This window comes from Podarcis cretensis (assembly GCF_951804945.1).
Source record: "Podarcis cretensis genome assembly, chromosome: 1".
NCBI classification, from domain to species: Eukaryota; Metazoa; Chordata; class Lepidosauria; order Squamata; family Lacertidae; genus Podarcis; species Podarcis cretensis.
In genome coordinates this window covers 33,753,716-33,773,319 of record NC_137170.1, presented here as the reverse complement: position 1 = coordinate 33,773,319, position 19,604 = coordinate 33,753,716, and the positions used below count along the sequence as shown (strand labels likewise).

At 43.2% G+C, this 19,604-nt stretch overlaps 1 protein-coding gene across 2 annotated transcripts in view; it reads left to right on the top strand.

The window, feature by feature from the left end:
• Positions 1–11,419, top strand: part of MIPOL1 (mirror-image polydactyly 1) — a 197,543-nt gene extending 186,124 nt beyond the window's left edge. For both annotated transcript variants that reach the window (XM_079955028.1, XM_079955029.1), the window contains exon 12: positions 10,348–11,419. In XM_079955028.1, coding sequence (XP_079811154.1) covers positions 10,348–10,414 — 67 coding nt within the window. In that variant the 3' untranslated portion in view covers positions 10,415–11,419. The remainder of the gene's footprint in view (positions 1–10,347) is intronic.
• Positions 11,420–19,604: the final 8,185 nt, after the last annotated feature.

The following is a 19,604-nucleotide window of genomic DNA, read 5'->3' as shown; positions in this document are numbered from 1 at the left end:
GTCACTCTGAAAGATGAGATCACTTGTTCACTTTTCATGACAGCTTTGAAACCTACGTTTCTCCCATAAAAAGCTGTAGTGAAATTGACAAGACTCATTCACAGTGCCAAGTAATATCAATACAGATAGTCCACAGTTCTGTCGCGTGGACTCAAACCATCAATTTTCTGATCTTCTGTGAGGTTGCCAGGGTGCATGGCCTCCAAACAGCAACAAGTGTAAAGCAAAAGATCAGAAAACTATCACAAAATACAGCTTCTGCTCATAAATAAACAAGATGGATGATCTGTTACTCAAAAGTAGGAACTGCTTTGGGTAAAGACAAATAACAATGATGAGAAAGACCACTATGTGACTAAGCCCATAGTTCTCCCCACAAAAAAACAAAATTGACCATCTGAAGAACACCTCATAGCTTCAGCTAATTTTAGAGATAGTGATATTGCATGTTTTGATCACTCCTAGATATAATGTGGTGATTTTTTTATGATGCATACCATGGACAGGAAGAAACCAGAGGTCAAAAAACCTCTAGTTTTGCACTGCATTTGCTGTGAAACAATGAAGAACACTGCTAACAATCATATTTTGCAAAATAAATGTGCAGCTCCCATTGGTAGTATTTCTGATATTGCATGATCAGTGCATGAATGTGGCCGTGTAAACCCCCTCAAGAAGAATTACAGACCTAATGTAGTCCGCTGGTGATGTAACTACAGTTCATATGAACCTAGGCTCACATGCATTAGCAAACAGTTTGCCCATGAAGCTGAGCTAACTGTGCTACAGACAGCATTTGTACTGAAGTATTTATTAGTTTGAAGGGAGGTGAAATCACTGATTCCTGAAGAATACTGGCAGCGCCCTGTCTTGGTCCCTTCAAAAAGTCATGAACTTCAGCAAGATTCACACTCTCCTAACTGTGTGGAAATTTCCACTAAAGAGCAGTCATCCCAGAGAAGAAGAGCATTCAGTGTTATACTCATATATAGCACAGAGGTTAGGGCCAAAACCTCATGTTGTCAATTTGGTGTCTAGACAGCAGCTAGGATATAAGGTACAGAAACCCAAATAGTAGTTCTTTTTGAACTTTTTGGGACCCGATTTCCAGAACAGTAGCTGTGTTAGGCAACTGTACCAAAAACAACAAAGGCTGCATACACATTCCCTGTTTACTCTGCATCCTGTGCCCGCCCATCACTGGTGTGTGAAGCGATGTACACACAAAATAAGCCACAATCCTTTATTTATCCTGTTGCTTCCTAAGAAATACTATCTTTTGATGTGGTTTCCCCCCCCACAAACCAGCTTTGATCCAGTGAAAGAAACAATGGCCTTGCTTCATTTTAAGCCAGTAGCATGTATACAACCAAAGCATCTCATTAGGGTTGACATATTTCAAAAAGTGAAAATCCAGACACAAATGTTGTTGAGTTTTTTTGGCAAAGTAGTTGTGTTTCCTTTTTTTAATTTCTTTTTATGTTGTGCTTTTTATTTTTATTTTTTTTGCAAAATCTCAAAAATAATGAAGTTTTTGAGGTATTCAACAAAATCTAGAATTCCGACATGGGTTGCCATACGTCCAGATTTTCAAGGACATTTCAGTGATTTCCGCCTGGACCCTGCTTCAGACTGCAGTATTCCAGCTATGTCTAGGAAATTCCGGACATATGGCAACCCTAGTCTCATAGCACTGTAAATGACTAATAATGCTGCCATATTAAATTTGTTATAGGCAAAGTCCTGTTTCCTGCTCTTATTCTGAATAGTACATTCAGGTATTCGGTTCATTTGTTGTTGACTTTATATCCCACCTTTCACACCCTAGTGAAACTCACAAAGGTAACGATGAAAATGTTTGTTTACTTTTGAAACTTATCTCTCTTCTTTGTCTTAAGACCTCAGGGTGGAATCCAGTAATAACACATAAAGCCGTCAACAAATATCAAAACACAACACAGTTCTGCACATTTAGAAGCAATAATTTGTCACTGTTCCTGCACAGGCAAATTATTTGAGGTTTGAAAGCCTTGAAGAAACAGGTCATCGCCACCACCATCTGTTTATTTGTATATCACTTTTCCACAAAATTGTGCCCATGGTGGATCACAACGTACCAAATGAACAACATATTGCAATTTTTAAAAAATTCAGAATGGTTAGAAATAAGTGTGAGGTCAGTAAGTAAATACAAAAGTAAATAAATCCATGCAACATTGTTTCAAGACAATACAAATAAGCTAACTTAATTTTAACAGCTTGAAACTAAACTGGAGAATAATGCCAACACAAAGATAAAATGGAAGTTTAGAAAACTGAGGGTGGGGGTGTCACCATCCCAAAAAGGCATTCCACAGAAGAGCTCCACAGTTAACTTACTGCTTCGTGGGGTACTCATAGAATCATAGAGTTGGAATAGACCACAAGGGCCATCGAGTCCAACCCCCTGCCAAGCAGGAAACATCATCAGAGCACTCCTGACATATGGTTGTCAAGCCTCTGCTTAAAGACCTCCAAAGAAGGAGACTCCACCACACCCTTGGCAGCAAATTCCACTGTCAAACAGCTCTTACTGTCAGGAAGTTCTTCCTAATGTTTAGGTGGAATCTTCTTTCTTGTAGTTTGGAACCATTGCTCCGTGTCCGCTTCTCTGGAGCAGCAGAAAACAACCTTTCTCCCTCCTCTATATGACATCCTTTTATATATTTGAACATGGCTATCATATCACCCCTTAACCTCCTCTTCTCCAGGCTAAACATGACCAGCTCCCTTAGCCGTTCCTCATAAGGCATCGTTTCCAAGCCTTTGACCATTTTGGTTGCCCTCCTCTGGACACGTTCCAGTTTGTCAGTGTCCTTCTTGAACTGTGGTGCCCAGAACTGGACACAGTACTCCAGGTGAGGTCTGACCAGAGCAGAATACAGTGGCACTATTACTTCCCTTGATCTAGATGCTATACTCCTATTGATGCAGCCCAGAATTGCATTGGCTTTTTTAGCTGCCGCGTCACACTGTTGGCTCATGTCAAGTTTGTGGTCAACCAACACTCCTAGATCCTTTTCACATGTACTGCTCTCAAGCCAGGTGTCACCCATCTTGTATTTGTACCTCTCATTTTTTTGCCCAAGTGCAATACTTTACTTCTCCCTGTTACTTCTCCCTGTTAAAGTTCATCTTGTTTGTTTTGGCCCAGTTCTCTAATCTGTCACGGTTGTTTTGAAGTGTGATCCTGTCCTCTGGGGTGTTAGCCCCCCCTCCCAGTTTGGTGTCATCTGCAAATTTGATCAGGATGCCCTTGAGTCCATCATCCAAGTCGTTGATAAAGATGTTGAATAAGACCGGGCCCAAGACAGAACCCTGTGGCACCCCACTAGTCACTCTTCTCCAGGATGAAGAGGAACCATTGATGAGCACCCTTTGGGTTCGGTCAGTCAGCCAATTACAAATCCACTGAGTGGTAGCATAGTCAAGACCACATTTTACCAGCTTCTTTACAAGAATATCATGGGGCACCTTGTCGAATGCCTTGCTGAAATCAAGGTAGGCTACATCCACCTCTCCCTTGGGGCAGACCTCCTTCCCAGCTCTTCCTCACCTCACACCTGCAGTGGGAATAAGATTACCACTCCTCCTTCAACCCCCACATACACTCCTCGTTTTGATATATTTTTTCTCTCACCAAACATCTCTTCCAGCGCTGTCCTCAAGACACTTAGAAACCTGGTCCAGGCACCAGGTTGACAGCATTGATGCCAGGACAGGGGGCGGAGAGTGAGTTTCGTAGCTGATGAAATTTTGAGGGGGTGCCTCCATTTTGCAAGTCAAGCCACCAGAACAGGGCCTCCCCAGCAGACTTCAAGTCATGGGCAGGAAGAGCCACAAGCCTTTGGGGGCTTTGTATTTAACAACCACATCCTTGAAGTGGACTCCGTAACCAGTGAAGTACTCTGAGGATGGGTATAATATATCATAATAATGGAAGAATAACATAGACGAGTATCCACATACTCTTTGCATTTCTTCATATTTTGTTCTGCAGCTCCTGTCTCTATGATGCTTGTAAAAAAAAAAAAAAATCTCCAGAACTGCATATTATGTCCAGGGGTGATCAAATTTCCCCTTCATTTGGGTTGCAAATTATAATTGTGATCGAAATGTATTTGGTTTATATTCAGGAGAACATCTCTGATTACAAATATGTTACAAACAGAGCTTGTTCATAAATCCTAGATATATGGAAGCCTAGAAAGTCTCTCACAGTTGCTGCTCCATCTCTTTCTCTCTCCTGTCTTTTACATACATCTGTGATCGGCGTGTGTGCCAATTTCTGCAGCCTCCTTGATCAAGGTGACTTCTTTCAGGCCCAGCACAACAAAGTGACTGGAAACCAGGCAGACTCAAGTACTGCTCAGCGATGTAGCTTTGGGAAAGTCACCTTTCTTAGTGCTAAAAGGTAAAGGTACCCCTGACCGTTAGGTCCAGTCATGACTGACTCTGGGGTTGCGGCGCTCATCTCACTTTATTGGCCAAGGGAGCCGGCGTACAGCTTCCGGGTCACGTGGCCAGCATGACTAAGCCGCTTCTGGAAAACCAGAGCAGGGCATGGATACACCGTTTACCTTTCTGCCAGAGCGGTACCTATTTATCTACTTGCATTTTGATGTTCTTTCGAACTGCTAGATGGGCAGGAGCTGGGACTGAACAACAGATCTAATACACAACTTAGCTAAATGCCTAAACAAAGTTGTTCCAAGTAAACATATTTGGCATGATACTGCTTTATTACACATTTTAACTATGGATTTGTGTACTTTAGAGGGGTTGTTTTATTGTGTATTTTAATTATGGATGTTTATATTTTAATGGTTGTGTAAATTGATGTTTATACTTTTATAAGTATTTTATGCTTAGAAGCCTAATTTGGAATTAAACAGTATGTGAATTAATAAACCATTAGCAATGAATAATGGTGATGCTGGCTGCTTAAATACTATTGTTTACTTTTTATAACCTTTTATGAGCATGGTCTTCTTTGGCGATCACTCGTAGCCGAGTAAGATTGTCCTCGATAAACACGGTTTTAACAGTGAGTCCGTAAGTGACTGTGGAGGCCAATTCTCAATCCACACGTCCTTCTACAGTGGGGACATAGGTTTTTCCAGGTGAGGGTTTCACAGTGAGGGTTTGCCGAGCGTGCCTTCCTCTTAGCACATTTCTCCCTTTCGTCCTGAGTTCAAGTGCCTTCAAAACCCATGACACCTTTGGTAAAGGCTGTTCTTCAATTAGAGCACTCACAGGCCAGTGTTTCCCAGTTGTCGGTGTTTATACTACATTTTTTTAGCACAGTAAAGTCCCGGCTTCAGATCTTGCCTCTGCTATTAATTCACTTGGTGACCTTAAGTGATCCCAGCCCCAGCACAGCACCTTTGGGCAGCTAATAGGTACCAAGAACCTGATGGGGTCCACTGATGCCCTGTGGCTTATGATTCCAATGCCAGTTGGCTTGAAGCTACCATTTTAATTTCCGAAAGTGCCCACAGCGCAGTGACACACCAGTACATTGTGGGAAATTTTAATGGCAACTCCAAGCCACTCAGTTTTGATGGCAGCACTGGCATCCACCACTGTCCTTACCCCACCATGTAAACCTATCAGGGCCCACTGTCATCAAGGCTGGATTATCCATGGTGCAACTGAAACAATTGCGTCAGAGCCAATACCTGCTAAGCAGTCCAGAGTCTGAGCTTCCATTTGAAAAGTGGGCCTGCTGAAACAATGAGGATGATAACCTGTGCTCATTGGCCGGCTGGCCAATGTGACCTGTCTCCTGCTGTTGTGCAGTGCACTGGGCACTGTGTACTGTGGAATTTGCTCTATATGTTGTGTGTGTGTGTGTGTGTGTGTGTGTGTGTGTGTGTAGGGAGAGAGAGAGAGTGCGCACTTTTGGAAGAGCAGCCAAAATTTTATTTTGGCCAGTCCAGCCCAGTCTGGTTGTACTATCCCAAGTACTATTTTTGAATAAAAAGCACTTTCTTAGACAAATAACTTTTCTCTTCAAGTGTAATTTGCTGCTTTTGAGATGTAGATTCTGCTTTGGGTCCATTTCTTTCATACCCAGAAAAAGCTTAATTTCTCTTGTTACCATTGATTAAACCTGCAACGTTTTTTCCTCGGAATAAAACAAAGAGCAAAGTGGTCTTGCATTCCTGATGCGTGGTGTGGTCTACCTCATTTTGATGATAGCCGTCATCATTCATCTGAAGAGCCATAGCCATGATTGCTAAGCCTCATTATTTTCAATGAGGCCTGACAGTTTCAGAGTTAACCAGAAGACAGCAACTTTCATCCTATGGGTATTTCTTTTCAAGCATGGGTGACTCCTCATTGACTTGTCAGTTGTGGTGTTCCCTGATGGTGGTTGGTCGCATCTCCTTATATGTCTGTACTCTTGAGGCTCATAAGTAAGCCCTCCAGCCATTGTCTTTCCCATTCCCTTCCCATGCATGGTATTACTTTGCTGACAAATGTTGGTGGGCTTTCTTGTTTCTGAAGGGGAGAAAATGAAAACAGGACAAGAGCCACATTGAGGTGGAATGTGTTTTTCTGTGGCTGCCCCCCAAGAACTGAGAGACAACTCCAGTAGCATTACCTGTGGATGGGAGTGCGCTAAGCTTGCCCCCCCCCCCCCGAGGAATTCCACAACTTCCAAATATTTGCATCGTCTTCCATAATAAAATGTTTGCACACTAAGAAGGTAGCACAGTGTTTAGCCTGTCTCTCTCAGGTTTCACGCAGACAGGCTAGACTGGTACATTCCCAGCTTTTACATCTTAAGCAACGTTGAGCCCACACAGACATCTGAATTGTTAGGTTTTCTCTTTCATCGTGCCAAGTGATAAGAAAATAATTACATATCACTTACGAAATGGTGCAGAAGGAACTTGTTTTAGCTGGGGCAAAGGCTCTCCATCCAATTTCAGGCAGTTCTGCCACCGTGCTGCGGCCCCATACAATGCCACCCTCACTCTTCAGAGGGAACCTGATCCTCTAAAATGGGGGGGGGGGCATGGGGGGCATGTTGAGGGGATATAAATTAGAAGAGGAGAAGGGGAAAGAATGGTCACCTCCTGCTTGTGCAAACTTTGGATCCACCCTCCATTAAAAATAATGATAAAAACTTCCAAATCTGCTGCCTGATTCATCAGGGAGGACCAACATACTCTTATCATGGATTAAGCTTATCTGAATGTTGCAGCCCTTGTTTAAAAATAATGATTTTTAAGTTTCAAAAAAGTAACTTTGCAACCCTGTACACACACTTGAGGTTAAGCCCCATTGGAATTAGAGCAGGCATAGGCAAACTCGGCCCTCCAGATGTTTTGGGACTGCAACTCGCATCATCTCTAGCTAACAGGACCAGTGGCCAGGGATGATGGGAATTGTAGTCTCAAAAAACATCTGAAGGGCCAAGTTTCCATATGCCTGAATTAGAGGGGGTTTTAGACACATACAGAAGGGTTTTAGTTCAGTGGGAAAGCATTCTGGAGGTTCATTGTTTGGAACCTGCATGGGGAATTCCTCATCATCCTTTATCCTACTGGGACCGGTAGGCATCCGCTTATTCCAAGTAGCCATGAGCACATCTGCAAGTATGCAGCCTTCTGTTGCTCTCCTGGTTCACTTGACCTGCATAAATTTCTTCAGTATCACAGAGCATAGAAAAAGTAGTTAAACCTCTCTGTCACCATTTCCTGTTTCTTGCCGAAAGCCTTATTGCCTACCACTCACCCCGCCCCCTTCTCCCGTACCAATGTTTTTACGTAGTGGGTGGATTCCTAATCTAGTTTCAGGGATGAAGTTTTCTGAATAGTGCAATAAAAAGCACAGTTGTAAGGAGCCTAGAGTCTCCTGGAAAATGTGAGAGTTCCGATACCTAGTGTGCACCTCTGTCAGTATCAGATACTTCTGCTTGAATCACTAAAACCAAAGCAGCTATCTTTGTAGAGCTTGCAGTTATCTGCTATAAAGTTCTCGTTCTCTCTGTGTGTGTGTCTCTGTCTCTGTCTCTGTCTCTCTCTAAGGTTACCAGATTTTTTTCAAAAAATCCGGGGACACTTTTTTTTCTTTTTCTTTTTTTTTTTGAAAAGGGGGGAAATATTTTTAAAACATTTTTTAAAAAAATAAAGAAAGAAATAATATCTTCTCTTCTGTGGTCTCCTCTGTCGCGCAGCCTTCCTCTAGGCCTCAGCCTGCTCTCTTGGAGTGCTAGCTGCCATGGAGTAGGCTCGGGTTGGTCCTGGGCTCGGCCACGTGTCCTTGCCCTCCTGGTGCTCTCCTACCTCTCCTCCTCAGCGGCAGCGGCACGACAAGGTCAGGGCTCCCCTCTTTTTTCTTCTTCCTCTTTCTCTCTCTTCCTTCTGCTTCTCTTCTCCTCCTCCTCACTGTGTCAGCTCCGGGGGTTTTACTGGCCCCAGAGCGCCGCTGGGCAGTTGGCTGGGTGGCCAGGCACTCTTGCTCCCAGCTCGATATGGGTTGTGGGAGGGGGTGAGCGGTTCCCCCAGTTGATGCGCTGGGCATCCCCGGTTCCCCCTTGGCAGTGGCAGCAGCAGTCTCAGCAGCCTGGAGCCAGCCTGGTAGCACAGTTGGCTCTGGCTGGCTTCAGGAGCTGCTCGCTGCCATGGCGCCCGCCATTTTGCCTCGCCGGAACTCCCCATATGATGTGTCTTGTTCCAATGAAGCAATCACACAACATTCATTCCCTACTAATAAATCTACAGCACTTAAAATATAAATCCAAGGACATTAAATGAAATCTGAGGACATTCCGTGGACGGATTTTGTTCGGGGACAGATTTGTAAATCCAGGGACTGTCCCCGGGAAACGGGGATATCTGGTAACCATATATATCTCTTTCTCTCATCCACAAGAACAAATTCATTTGCACTTAACATTCTTCACATATGATGGAACATGATTTCCTTCTTGTATAACTATGTTGATGTTTTTAGCTTTACTGAGGGCAATTTATTGAAATTCCCAATGGCAAAAAGTACTGTATATTTTAATATCCTAGTGTTGGATTTGCTCCCCTTCTCTCAATATATGTTTTTATGCCATGCGGGGGGCGGGGACGGAGAACCTTCAAAAAACGTTTGATACATTAACAAAGGAAATTGCTAAAATGTATTGTTATTAGAATGTTGGTGGGTCCTGGGATTAGAATTGTCTGGCACCCAGCTTAAAACCCCAAGCCTTGATTAAATTCTAACACTTGCAGGATCCAGCAATTAAAGGGGTCTGGCACCCACAAACTCAACAATATTATATAAAATTAGTTTTTAATTATTGCTTTTTTTTCTGTGTTCTTGGTGGTAGCTGTAAGGCACCTTGGGTCCCTGCCAGGGATACAGACGGAATATAAATAAATATTCTTATAACAATAGTAATAAAACCTAATCACAAATAAATGACACCAAAGGGACACACCTTCCAACCACACTATTTTACATTAACTGATCTTTAAAATGTTATAATCATGTTTAAAGATCCGGAAGGAGAAATGTCTTTATTGTTTTAATGTTAGGCGCCAGGTGAACCTTTCTTGGGAGCCTGTTCCATAACTGGTTTTTAATAACATGTAAATGGGGAGGTGGATGAGCTGGGCTGCCAGAAAACTAGGTGGGTATTATAGGGAATCATGGTAGAAGGAAGAAGGGATAGGAGGAAAAAGGAGGAGGCCTGATTCTCCAACAAAGGGCTTCCACCTTCCCTATCCAACCACCTTACTAGTTTCTCCAATTCTGCAAATGATATTATACATTATGATGTATAGGGAAATTTTAATATGCAGCATGCATTCAACTAAAGCTTGTTGGTGGCTGAGGGAGAAACAGGGGCAGAGGTATTTTAAATGACAAAAGAGAATTGGGTGTTCCATGTAACAAGAGCAACAGGCACCAAAGCAGGGTTCCCCCCTGCCCCTGCCCCCCCAAACAGGAACCAAATTTGCTGCTTGTGTGAAGGCATCTCTGCAAGAAGCTTCACACACAAGCAGTCGGCAGTACTGTGCAAACTCGAGAGATGCGGGGTTCTCAGATATTGTGTTTACTACGAAGTGGGAGATGAGTTAACACGCTCTTCTGACTGGGACGGGGCTGGGCTGTAGGTTAAAAGTTCCTCGCAAATTGTCTGCATTCTGCCTTGGGAGCCTGTCTCTGTTACAGTAATGCTTTGTTTCCTAGCATGACCACCCCTGGGACTTATTGGTCCAGAGCAAACACTGTCTCTTTCAGCCAGGACATTCCTAATATTAGTTTCCTTTTCTTCACTCGCCTCCCCCATTCCAGGTTGCAAAGGCTGGTGGACGTCCTAAGGAAGAAGATTGGCGCAGGGACCATTAGGACGGTGATCTGATAGAAAACTCCAGTCTGGGGAAGCATTCACATCTGGTGACCAGGCTGCTTCATTCAGCGCTGTGTAAACATTAAAGCCTTAACTTAGCAAACAGTTGTTAGAAGTGGGACACTCCAACGACATTCCAAGCCGAGATAAAATCAAATCATAAATGTTTAACCACTTGGCTGCTGAGTTCTGTGATTTGTCCAAAGGTATACCAACGAAAATTTATTTACTTTCATAGCAAATCTGTTTGGGTCGGGTTAGCAAGCCTTTGAGAAAGTTTGTGTGTTGCATACACACGCACACACTATGGGCAATTGTTTCTAAGTGTAGCCTGCTTAGTCAGCTCTTACTCTTTCTGCCTAATATTCTTATATTCTTATAAACCTTTCAGATTATTCTTGAACTCTAAATCCACTGGGTTGAATATAAATACTGAAATTATCTGATAATGCTAGAATTCAAGATGTATGTAAATGATAGGAGCTCGGAATAAAAATATACATCTAATATCTTGTAAAATGTTGCATTTTCTCTTCAAGAACACTGTTCGTTTTCTGCCAAAACTGTATAGGTTAATGAAAATTGTCCCTGTGCAGACACACTGAAGGGAAGGCATACGGACCATTTTCAGGAAAAATTAAAACATATCAAGTAGTAGTAGATATATCCTGATAACTTAGCAAATTCTTTATGTTCACATCTTAATTGTTCAGTATGTGATTTCTTTGGAGATTCCCAGTCTCATGTTGTACAGAAGCAGAGAAGATTCATTATGTCTCATTTAAAGCAGTCCTTGTTGTTATGAACCCTCTCAAATAAAAGCAAACAAACTGGCGATATGATTAACCTCCCGCAAGAAATGTACGCCCGTGTCAGTTTCCTATCATTTAGAATTGCCCAGGCAATCTCTTTCTCCAGCTTTCCTTGATTATTGTTTTACAGATTCAGTGAAAAATATTATAATGGGAAAAATGAAGGATTGAAGGAAATAAATACCATATGATGTATTTGCTGTGAGTCAATGATTCCTGTTCTGTTTCATTCTCGTTAACTTGGTTTATCCACTATTGCATCTCAGTCTCTGTGGACTTGCACATGTGTGCACACACTAAAACTGAGCTACAGGGGTGAGTAACCCGTGTGTGTATCTGTACATTCATATTTCTCTGTCCATTACACACATCTGAAGAAGTGGGCATTGCTCCTTGAAAATACAGTACAGCATTTGTTCCTTAACATGTCTCAGGATTTTTGATCTTTTTAATACTACAAATGTACATGGCTATTCTTGGCATAGTACAGAGTAACATGGCTGCTCTTGAAGGAAAAATGGGGGAGGGGAATCTATTGAAGATTCCAAGATTCCAAGCCCTGCTGCAAAGTTCATCCTCCAGATTCTAACGTCCTTCATACACGTGGGTTGCTTATGGTCTGCAAACTCCTTTCCTCTCAAAAAGGCAATCATGAGCAGATATCAGAAGCTGCTTGGGCTAGAAACTAGGAACTTTTGGTTTTGTGTGCTTCAGCTGCATGTGATGAGCTATCAGAACTGCAGTTTAGGTTCTAGAATGGCCCCATCCATCCAGGTTGCCCATTGGGCTGACAGGAAGCACTATATAAAGACTTCCTGTTTACACTGGGACCTTGTCTGGGCAACAATGGCTTCCTAGCTCAGGGGTGTTCCTGTGTGTCCTGTCTTGGTTGCTCAGTTCAGATTCTGGGCTCAACTCCTTGTTCTTCTTGGCTCACCTTTGACAGCTGCGTACAGCTCAGCATGACAGACTGGAATACGGTTTATGTCTCTTGATTTACGCAGGAAATGTGAGATGCTTTCTAATCTGCACACTGATCATGATTGTTCTTCCTCCTTCCCAGGGTTCAAAGTAAGAGCCTGTGTCCCCCGCCCGCCCACCCCCACTGGCTAAGATAACAAATGTAATTACCATTGCGAGTCGTGTCACTATTCCTTCAATGCTACATGGAGATACTGTGTATTTTTTCAGCGGGATTGCACAGTGAGTTGTGAGCCATCCATGGTCCATGTCATGGTAAAATATGTAAATAGCATCACGTTGTCTCAGAATAAGAGCATTATTAAAGCTTTCCAGCACTGTAATTAGATTCATGGTAAGCCTCCCCTAAGCCCTCACTAATTAACTATACTGCAACAAGTCAACTTGAACAGGAAAGAAATGGGGACCTTGCATCACCCAGCAATGTTTCCCATTCGGCCCCAAATCATAACCTGACTGTGGTATTTTGTACAGTGGAATCCCTCTCCCTTGACCCAGCCATCCTCTGATATCTTCCCCCATTCTAAGAAGGGCAGGGAATCTTCCATCCCAAGGCTGACTTCCTCCACCTAGACTCACAAGGCCCTAGAACCCTCTATTAAGTTGGTGTATCGGGGCAGTGTCAGTGGGTTGCCCAATATATTCAGCACTGCCAGGGTGATCTTTATCCCCGTTCTCCATCTTGTACTCCTCTTATCTTTTTGCTATCATTCTCCCTTCCCCTCCTCTCCACTCTTTCTGCTACCTTCTTCCCCCAGCCCCAGGTTAAGAACCCTGCCTTAATGGGCTCTTCTGGTGAGATTGAAAGCGTGCACACACACATACACACACATATATACATATTATACACTTCGGGTGGGATTTGCCTAACAAGACACAGCAGTGCAAGCTCTGCACATGGAATTCTGCTTATGCAAAAGAGCTTCGCCCCTCTGCCCCTGTATGCCCCCCCCCCCGAAATAGACTCATGAGGGTCAGGAGATCCCCCTAGTGCAGGATGCAGGGGAAGAAGGGGAATTTGTTCCATCTGGCAAGCTGGAATTCTGGCACTGGTGGATCAGAACAGGGTGGTGTTGAATTCCTCCTATAGGCCCATGTGGCCTAGTGCAGTGATGTAGGTGCCAAACTTTTTTTGTGCATGGTTCCCACCTTAGGCTGGAATGTGCAGGTGGAACCCAGCTCCCATGTATGCATCGTCTTTGCATATGAGATTCTGTTTTGCTCTGCATCCAAAGGATGGAAGGAATTCTATCCGTTCTTTAGAATCTAAAATTTAGGTATTGGTAAAATTGCTTACCTATGTTATATTACATACTGTAGGCATTTCTCCATTTAGCTCTAGGTCTGTGTAAAATGTTTCGTTTTTTTTAAAGAGCATTTCATTAGTGAAGCCCTAATGAACCTCCCAAAAGTTCCTTACTTGTTTTAATTTGATTGGAAGTCAGTTGTAGTCTTCAACAGTCTAGACTTTTCATTCTTCAGTTTTGTTGGAGCTGCACGTGTTCCAGGAGGCTTTTAAACAAATAGTTGGAATGGTTGAATGATTTACATTGCCAGTGCCTAGCTAAATATGTAGCCTTTAGAAAAGATGTGGTTTATTTTGGCACGGTTTAAAAAACTCAAATATTTTAAACATTTGTTAAGTTCAAGCTTGCACATTTGAACTAGGAGTATACGTTCCAAAATTGGATCTCAGGTTACCTGTCTCTTACCCTTTTGTAGATTGTAATCCTTTTATTAAAATAGGCTTTGTAAAGGTTGCTTTTAAAAACAATTCAAGGTGAAGGATTGTCATTGCATGAATGCGAGTCAGAAATTAACTGTAAAAATCAAGAAACGGGGGGCTTCAAAACTTTGTATTGATAGTCCAGATTTCGTTTTCTCTTCACCCCCTTTTTTACAGAATAAATACAGTGAAAGAGTACATTCAGAACAAAGGCTTCTTTGCAGTCAATGTACCTGGTCCTATTCTTGCACCCTCCAGCATGGTTAAGACATGGCCAGGAAAGTCATCAGCTCAAGTAAGACACAAGAGATCTTCCCATCATGAGCTCCTTAGGGCAGGCACAGGCACACATCTGATGCCATGTGGCTCCAGCCACTACTCTGTGCAGTCCAATAAATGTGGAAGCCAGTGCGGTGCTACAGCTTTCCATGGAGGTAAGTTCCTGGCATGGTGCTAGTTCCTGGGGATGAGATGCAAGATCTGTGGGCCATTTGCATACACAGTGATCTCAGTGCATGGCTGGGTTCTACCCGGTTTTATCTATTTTGCATGCATGTTTGAGTCCGGGAGAGGGAGACTGTCCCATCCTATCCCAGGGGTTCAGAACTCCATGGAGAGATCAAAATAAATCTCTTTTCCTCTTCAGGAAATTCCTAAATTTTACTCAGAGTCATAGCTCTTTCATCTCTTGGCTTTTGTTATTGGAGTTCTGGTACATTAGCAACACTTTTATTGCTACATTCAGATAGACTGATTGGTAAATTACGGCTAACCACAGTGGATTTCCTGACTCGGATCTGCTGAGTGGGGTTGTTTTTTTGTCTTTGTTTTGGAAGGACACCTATCAGAAAGTATGAATATGCTGCCTCCTTCCATTGCCAGATTCAACACACACACAAAATCCCCTCTGACCCTGCAGGAGGTCTGAGGACAGAGGGCTACCCTTCTCACACCGTTTGCCAGAAAACAAGAACTGTTGACCAACATTCTTCCAAAGCAAAACAACTGAAAGGGAATTCCAAAAATTAAGATACATGATACAAAACTGTCTGGGAACTGCTGAAACATGTACGTCTGGAGGCCCAGAGCTTTGTTCTCCAGTATTTGACTTTCACAGATGTTGCTTTATTGTTTCGCAAGTTCTTTATGTAGCCTGGTGGGTGTGTTCTCCCTTGACTATTTATAAAAATCAGCCTCTGAAATATGAGGCCATGAACAAGCAGGATTTTGAGAACTTTCAATAGCTTGGAATCCCCTTCTTTTCCCTGCAAATAAAATTAGCAATTCTTAACGGGGGTCGTTGAGGTTACTTGGCGAAGGCACTTTGGTCTGTATCGCTCAGCAAATAAGCAGCCTGCCTTGGTGTGCGTTACTTCACAAACACAAAAATAATTTCATAGCCAAGAGTGGAAAGGTTGCATCAACCCTGTGTTGTTTTTTCTAGTTCTCGTCTCATGAATGTGGTGAGCAAACAGCCGTGTGTTGTGAATCGATGCTGAATGATGCAGTGCAGTGTAAAGAAACGTAAAGTGCAGTGGTCAACTGATTTCTCCCGCATGAGAATCCAACATGCACTACCATATTCACTCTACAGCTGCCAATTCAGTCTATTTTCAGCAAATTTTCAATGGGGTGGTGCTTTCCCAAACTAATCCACCATCAAGGAACTTCCACTTAGTTAAAAAAGAAGCAAATTTAGCTAGTACTCAATAGGAATTTATAAAATATTGTGGTATGTAGAGAGAGTAAACAGATTACCGGTAATATGCCTTGCTCTCATCATTCAAGAAACCAGGGTTATCCACAAGAATAGAAAGGTACCTGGTTAGGTCCAGACAGACCTAAGTCCTATACATACTTGCCTAGGAGTAAGTTTCATTGTCATCAATGGCACTTTGGAGTATTACCGTATTATTAATAATAATGCTTAAATTTGTATACTGACCTTCATCTGAAGATCACAGGGCATTACACAATATAAAAGGAGAACACAAACTACATAGTAAACAAAAACAAAAAAAAATTAATGGTGCCCCCTCCAAAGACATTTACAGTGGTACCTCAGGTTAAGTACTTAATTCGTTCCGGAGGTCCGTTCTTAACCTGAAACTGTTCTTAACCTGAAGCACCACTTTAGTTAATGGGGCTTCCCGCTGCCACCGCGCCGCCGGAGCACGATTTCTGTTCTCATCCTGAAGCAAAGTTCTTAACCTGAGGTACTAATTCCGGGTTAGCTGAGTCTGTAACCTGAAGCGTTTGTAACCTGAAGCGTATGTAACCTGAGGTACCACTATAAAAAGATTTAAAAGAATGTTGATCAGCCCAAGGCCTGGTTATAGAAAAAGGTTTTCACCTGGTGCCCAAAGATATGTAATGAAGGTGCTAGGTGAGCCACTCTGGAGAAGCATTCCATGAGCAGGGAGCCACCACAGAAAAGCCCCATTCTCATGCTGCCACCCTCCAGATATCTTGTGGAGGATTCACATGAAGAAAGGCCTCAGATTATGATTGCAGGGTCCAGGTCAGTTCAGATGGTGGGGGATAGTTCTAGAGGTACTGCGGTCCTGAGCTATTTAAGGCTTTGTAGGTCAAAACCAACACTCTGAATTGAGCCCGGAAACTAATTGCCAGCCAGTGCAGTTGGGCCAGGATCAGTGTAATAATATGCTCCAAGCATCTTGCCCCAGTGAGCAACTTGGCCGCCAAATTCTGCAGCATCTAAAGTTCCCAAGCTGTCATCAGAGGCAGCCGCACGTATGACACATTGTGTGGAAGACAGAAACTCCCATTATTTGAGGGGGGAAATACATTACCTTGGTCGGGGGAGGGGGAGGACGACACATACTCTCAAATTGCCATCTAGCTTCAGTGGGTTCTACTTCCCAGAGACCCCTGAGAGATGGATGGATCTGCCTACAGCTTCCACCTTCAAATAGCCAGATAGTTTTTGAGTACAGCTTACAATAAATTCTACCCAGTTGACCGTCTCTTAGCAGCCATCCCTGTCAGTGTCCATGATTCTCCCTCATGTAGCACCTGAAATGTCTAAAGGAAAATGACCCACATCATAAGCTTCATAATTTAGCCTCTATCACATTAAATTAAATTATTTCTTTGACAGCTCTTGCCTTCATGAACAAGCAGTAGCTGGCTGCTGCTAGTCGGCTCCACCCCATCCAATAGCAGACAATTGTAATGGCCTGCCTCATTTTCAATAATCACGTTATGTCTTAAATGTTCCAGTCATTAACTGTCTGTCAAAGAACGGTTCTCATCGGGGGAGACTATTGCTCATTTAAGACTTCACCTGCAGAAGCCTCATTTCCTTTTAAATGCCATAAGGTATGTTATCAGGCTTGTCTCCCATTCTCCCTCCCCGCCCCAAGAGTCAAATCTCTTCACAGCCATTTCAGTTTTTGTACAGATATTATCTAAATCCTCCCTAACATTACCGGCAGCGAAGGAGCTGCTTGTGTAGTGTTCGCTGGGTACTCCTGTTATTCAGCTCTGTTGTTTCCTTTTCTTAAGGAAACTTCTTTAAACTTTTCTTAAAATGAAAGTTTGGTACAGTTGGTTTCTAGCTTTAGAAAAAGGCCACTTGTTTTCATAAGTGTTTGAGCGAAATTGCACATTAAGAAATTTCACGCGGTTGGTCCTTCCCCCAATAGCCTGACTATGAAAATCTCACATGTCAGCATGGAGAACTCTAACCTACCCTTTTCCCTGATGTGCTGGTTTTCTAGATGCAGGAGCGTTTGCGTGTAGAGCTTTAAAACATGTGATTCTCAGAAAAGGGCAACGGAAACAGCATTTGGAGCTTTTTAATTATAATTTTAATTATAAGGTGACATGGTAGAGGTGTATAAAATCATTTTGCTGTATTGAGAGGTGTATTGAGAAAGCAGACAGAGAAAAAGTTTTCTCTCTCTATCGTAACTCCTTGACATCCCAGGAAGCTAAATATTGGAAGGTTTAGGGCAGACAAAGAAAAGTACTTCTTCACCACACAGTGCACAGTGAAACTGTGGAACTCACTGCCACAGGAGGCTGTTATGGCACAAACTTGGATGGCTTTGAAAGAGGATTTGACAAATGAATGGAGGGTATGTGCTATATTCTGCCTCCACAATTGGAGGCAGTATACTTCTGAAGAGCTGTTGCTGGAATGGGAGAGTGCTGTTGTGCTCAGGTCCTGCTTACTGGCTTCCCATAGACATCTGTTTGGCCCCGGTGAGAACTAGATCTGCCATGAATATCCTGCCCACATGGAGGCGCCGCATCATCCAAATGGTGTTTCCATAGAAGTCCATACAAGCCTCAGGGATTCTTTGAGGTTTTCAGCAATGGTGAGACGGTTGCTCCGTATGTGAGCTGGCCATTGTTAGAGTACCCCAAAAATGACATGATCAGCTTTTCTTTAACATTGCATGAAGAAATTATTCTTCCAAAATAAGCATCCTGATGGGTACTAACACCACATTGTTGCTGTTTGTGTTTTATTTATCTTTAAATAACCTAAAACTGAGCTGGGTGATCTTTAAACATTCATAATACAATTCTCCCTCTCTTGCCCCTGTAAAACTTTCATGTGTTTCATATTGTGCACTAGACAGGAGAGTATGAATTGGAGATGATGATGATGATGATGATGATGATGATAAATAATAAAAATAAATAAATAAATAAATAAATAAATAAATAAATAAATAAAACCCCGTCCATCTGGCTGGGTTTCCCTAGCCACTCTGGGCAGCTCCTAACAAAATATTAAAAACACAATAAAACATCAAACATTAAAAACTTCCCTAAACAGGGCTGCCTTCAGATGTCTTCTAAAAGTCAGATAGTTGTTTATTTCCTTGACGTCTGATGGGAGGGTGTTCCACAGGGCAGGTGCTACTACTGAGAAGGCCCACTGCCTGTTTCCCTGTAACCTCAATTCTCACAGTGAAGGAATCGCCAGAAGGCCCTTGGATCTGGACCTCAGTGTCCGGGCTGAACAATGGGGGTGGAGACGCTCCAGGTTTACAGGGCTGAGGCCGTTTAGGGCTTTAAAGGTCAGCACCAACACTTTGACAGGGACGCGGGTGGTGCTGTGGGTAAAACCTCAGTGCCTAGGACTTGCCGATCGTATGGTCAGCGGTTCGAATCCCCGCGGCGGGGTGAGCTCCCGTCCTTCGGTCCCAGCTCCTGCCCACCTAGCAGTTTGAAAGCACCCCTAAGTGCAAGTAGATAAATAGGTACCGCTTTATAGTGGGAAGGTAACGGCGTTTCTGTGCGCTGCGCCGGTGCTGGCTCGCCAGAGCAGCTTCGTCACGCTGGCCACGTGACCCGGAAGTGTCTGTGGACAGCGCTGGCTCCCGGCCTCTTAAGCGAGATGAGCACACAACCCCAGAGTCAGACACGACTGGCCCATACAGGCAGGGGTACCTTTACCTTTTACCTTTACCAACACTTTGAATTGTGCTCAGAAACGTACTGGGAGCCAATGTAGGTCTTTCAGGACTGGTGTTATGTGGTCTTGGCAGCCACTCCCAGTCACCAATCTAGCTGCCACATTCTGGATTAATTGTCGTTTCCAGGTCACCTTCAAAGGTAGCCCCACATAGAGTGCATTGCAGTTGTCCAACAGATTATGTGTACGTCTTTTGGAGAGACGTGAAAAAGCAAAAGAACAGTGGTT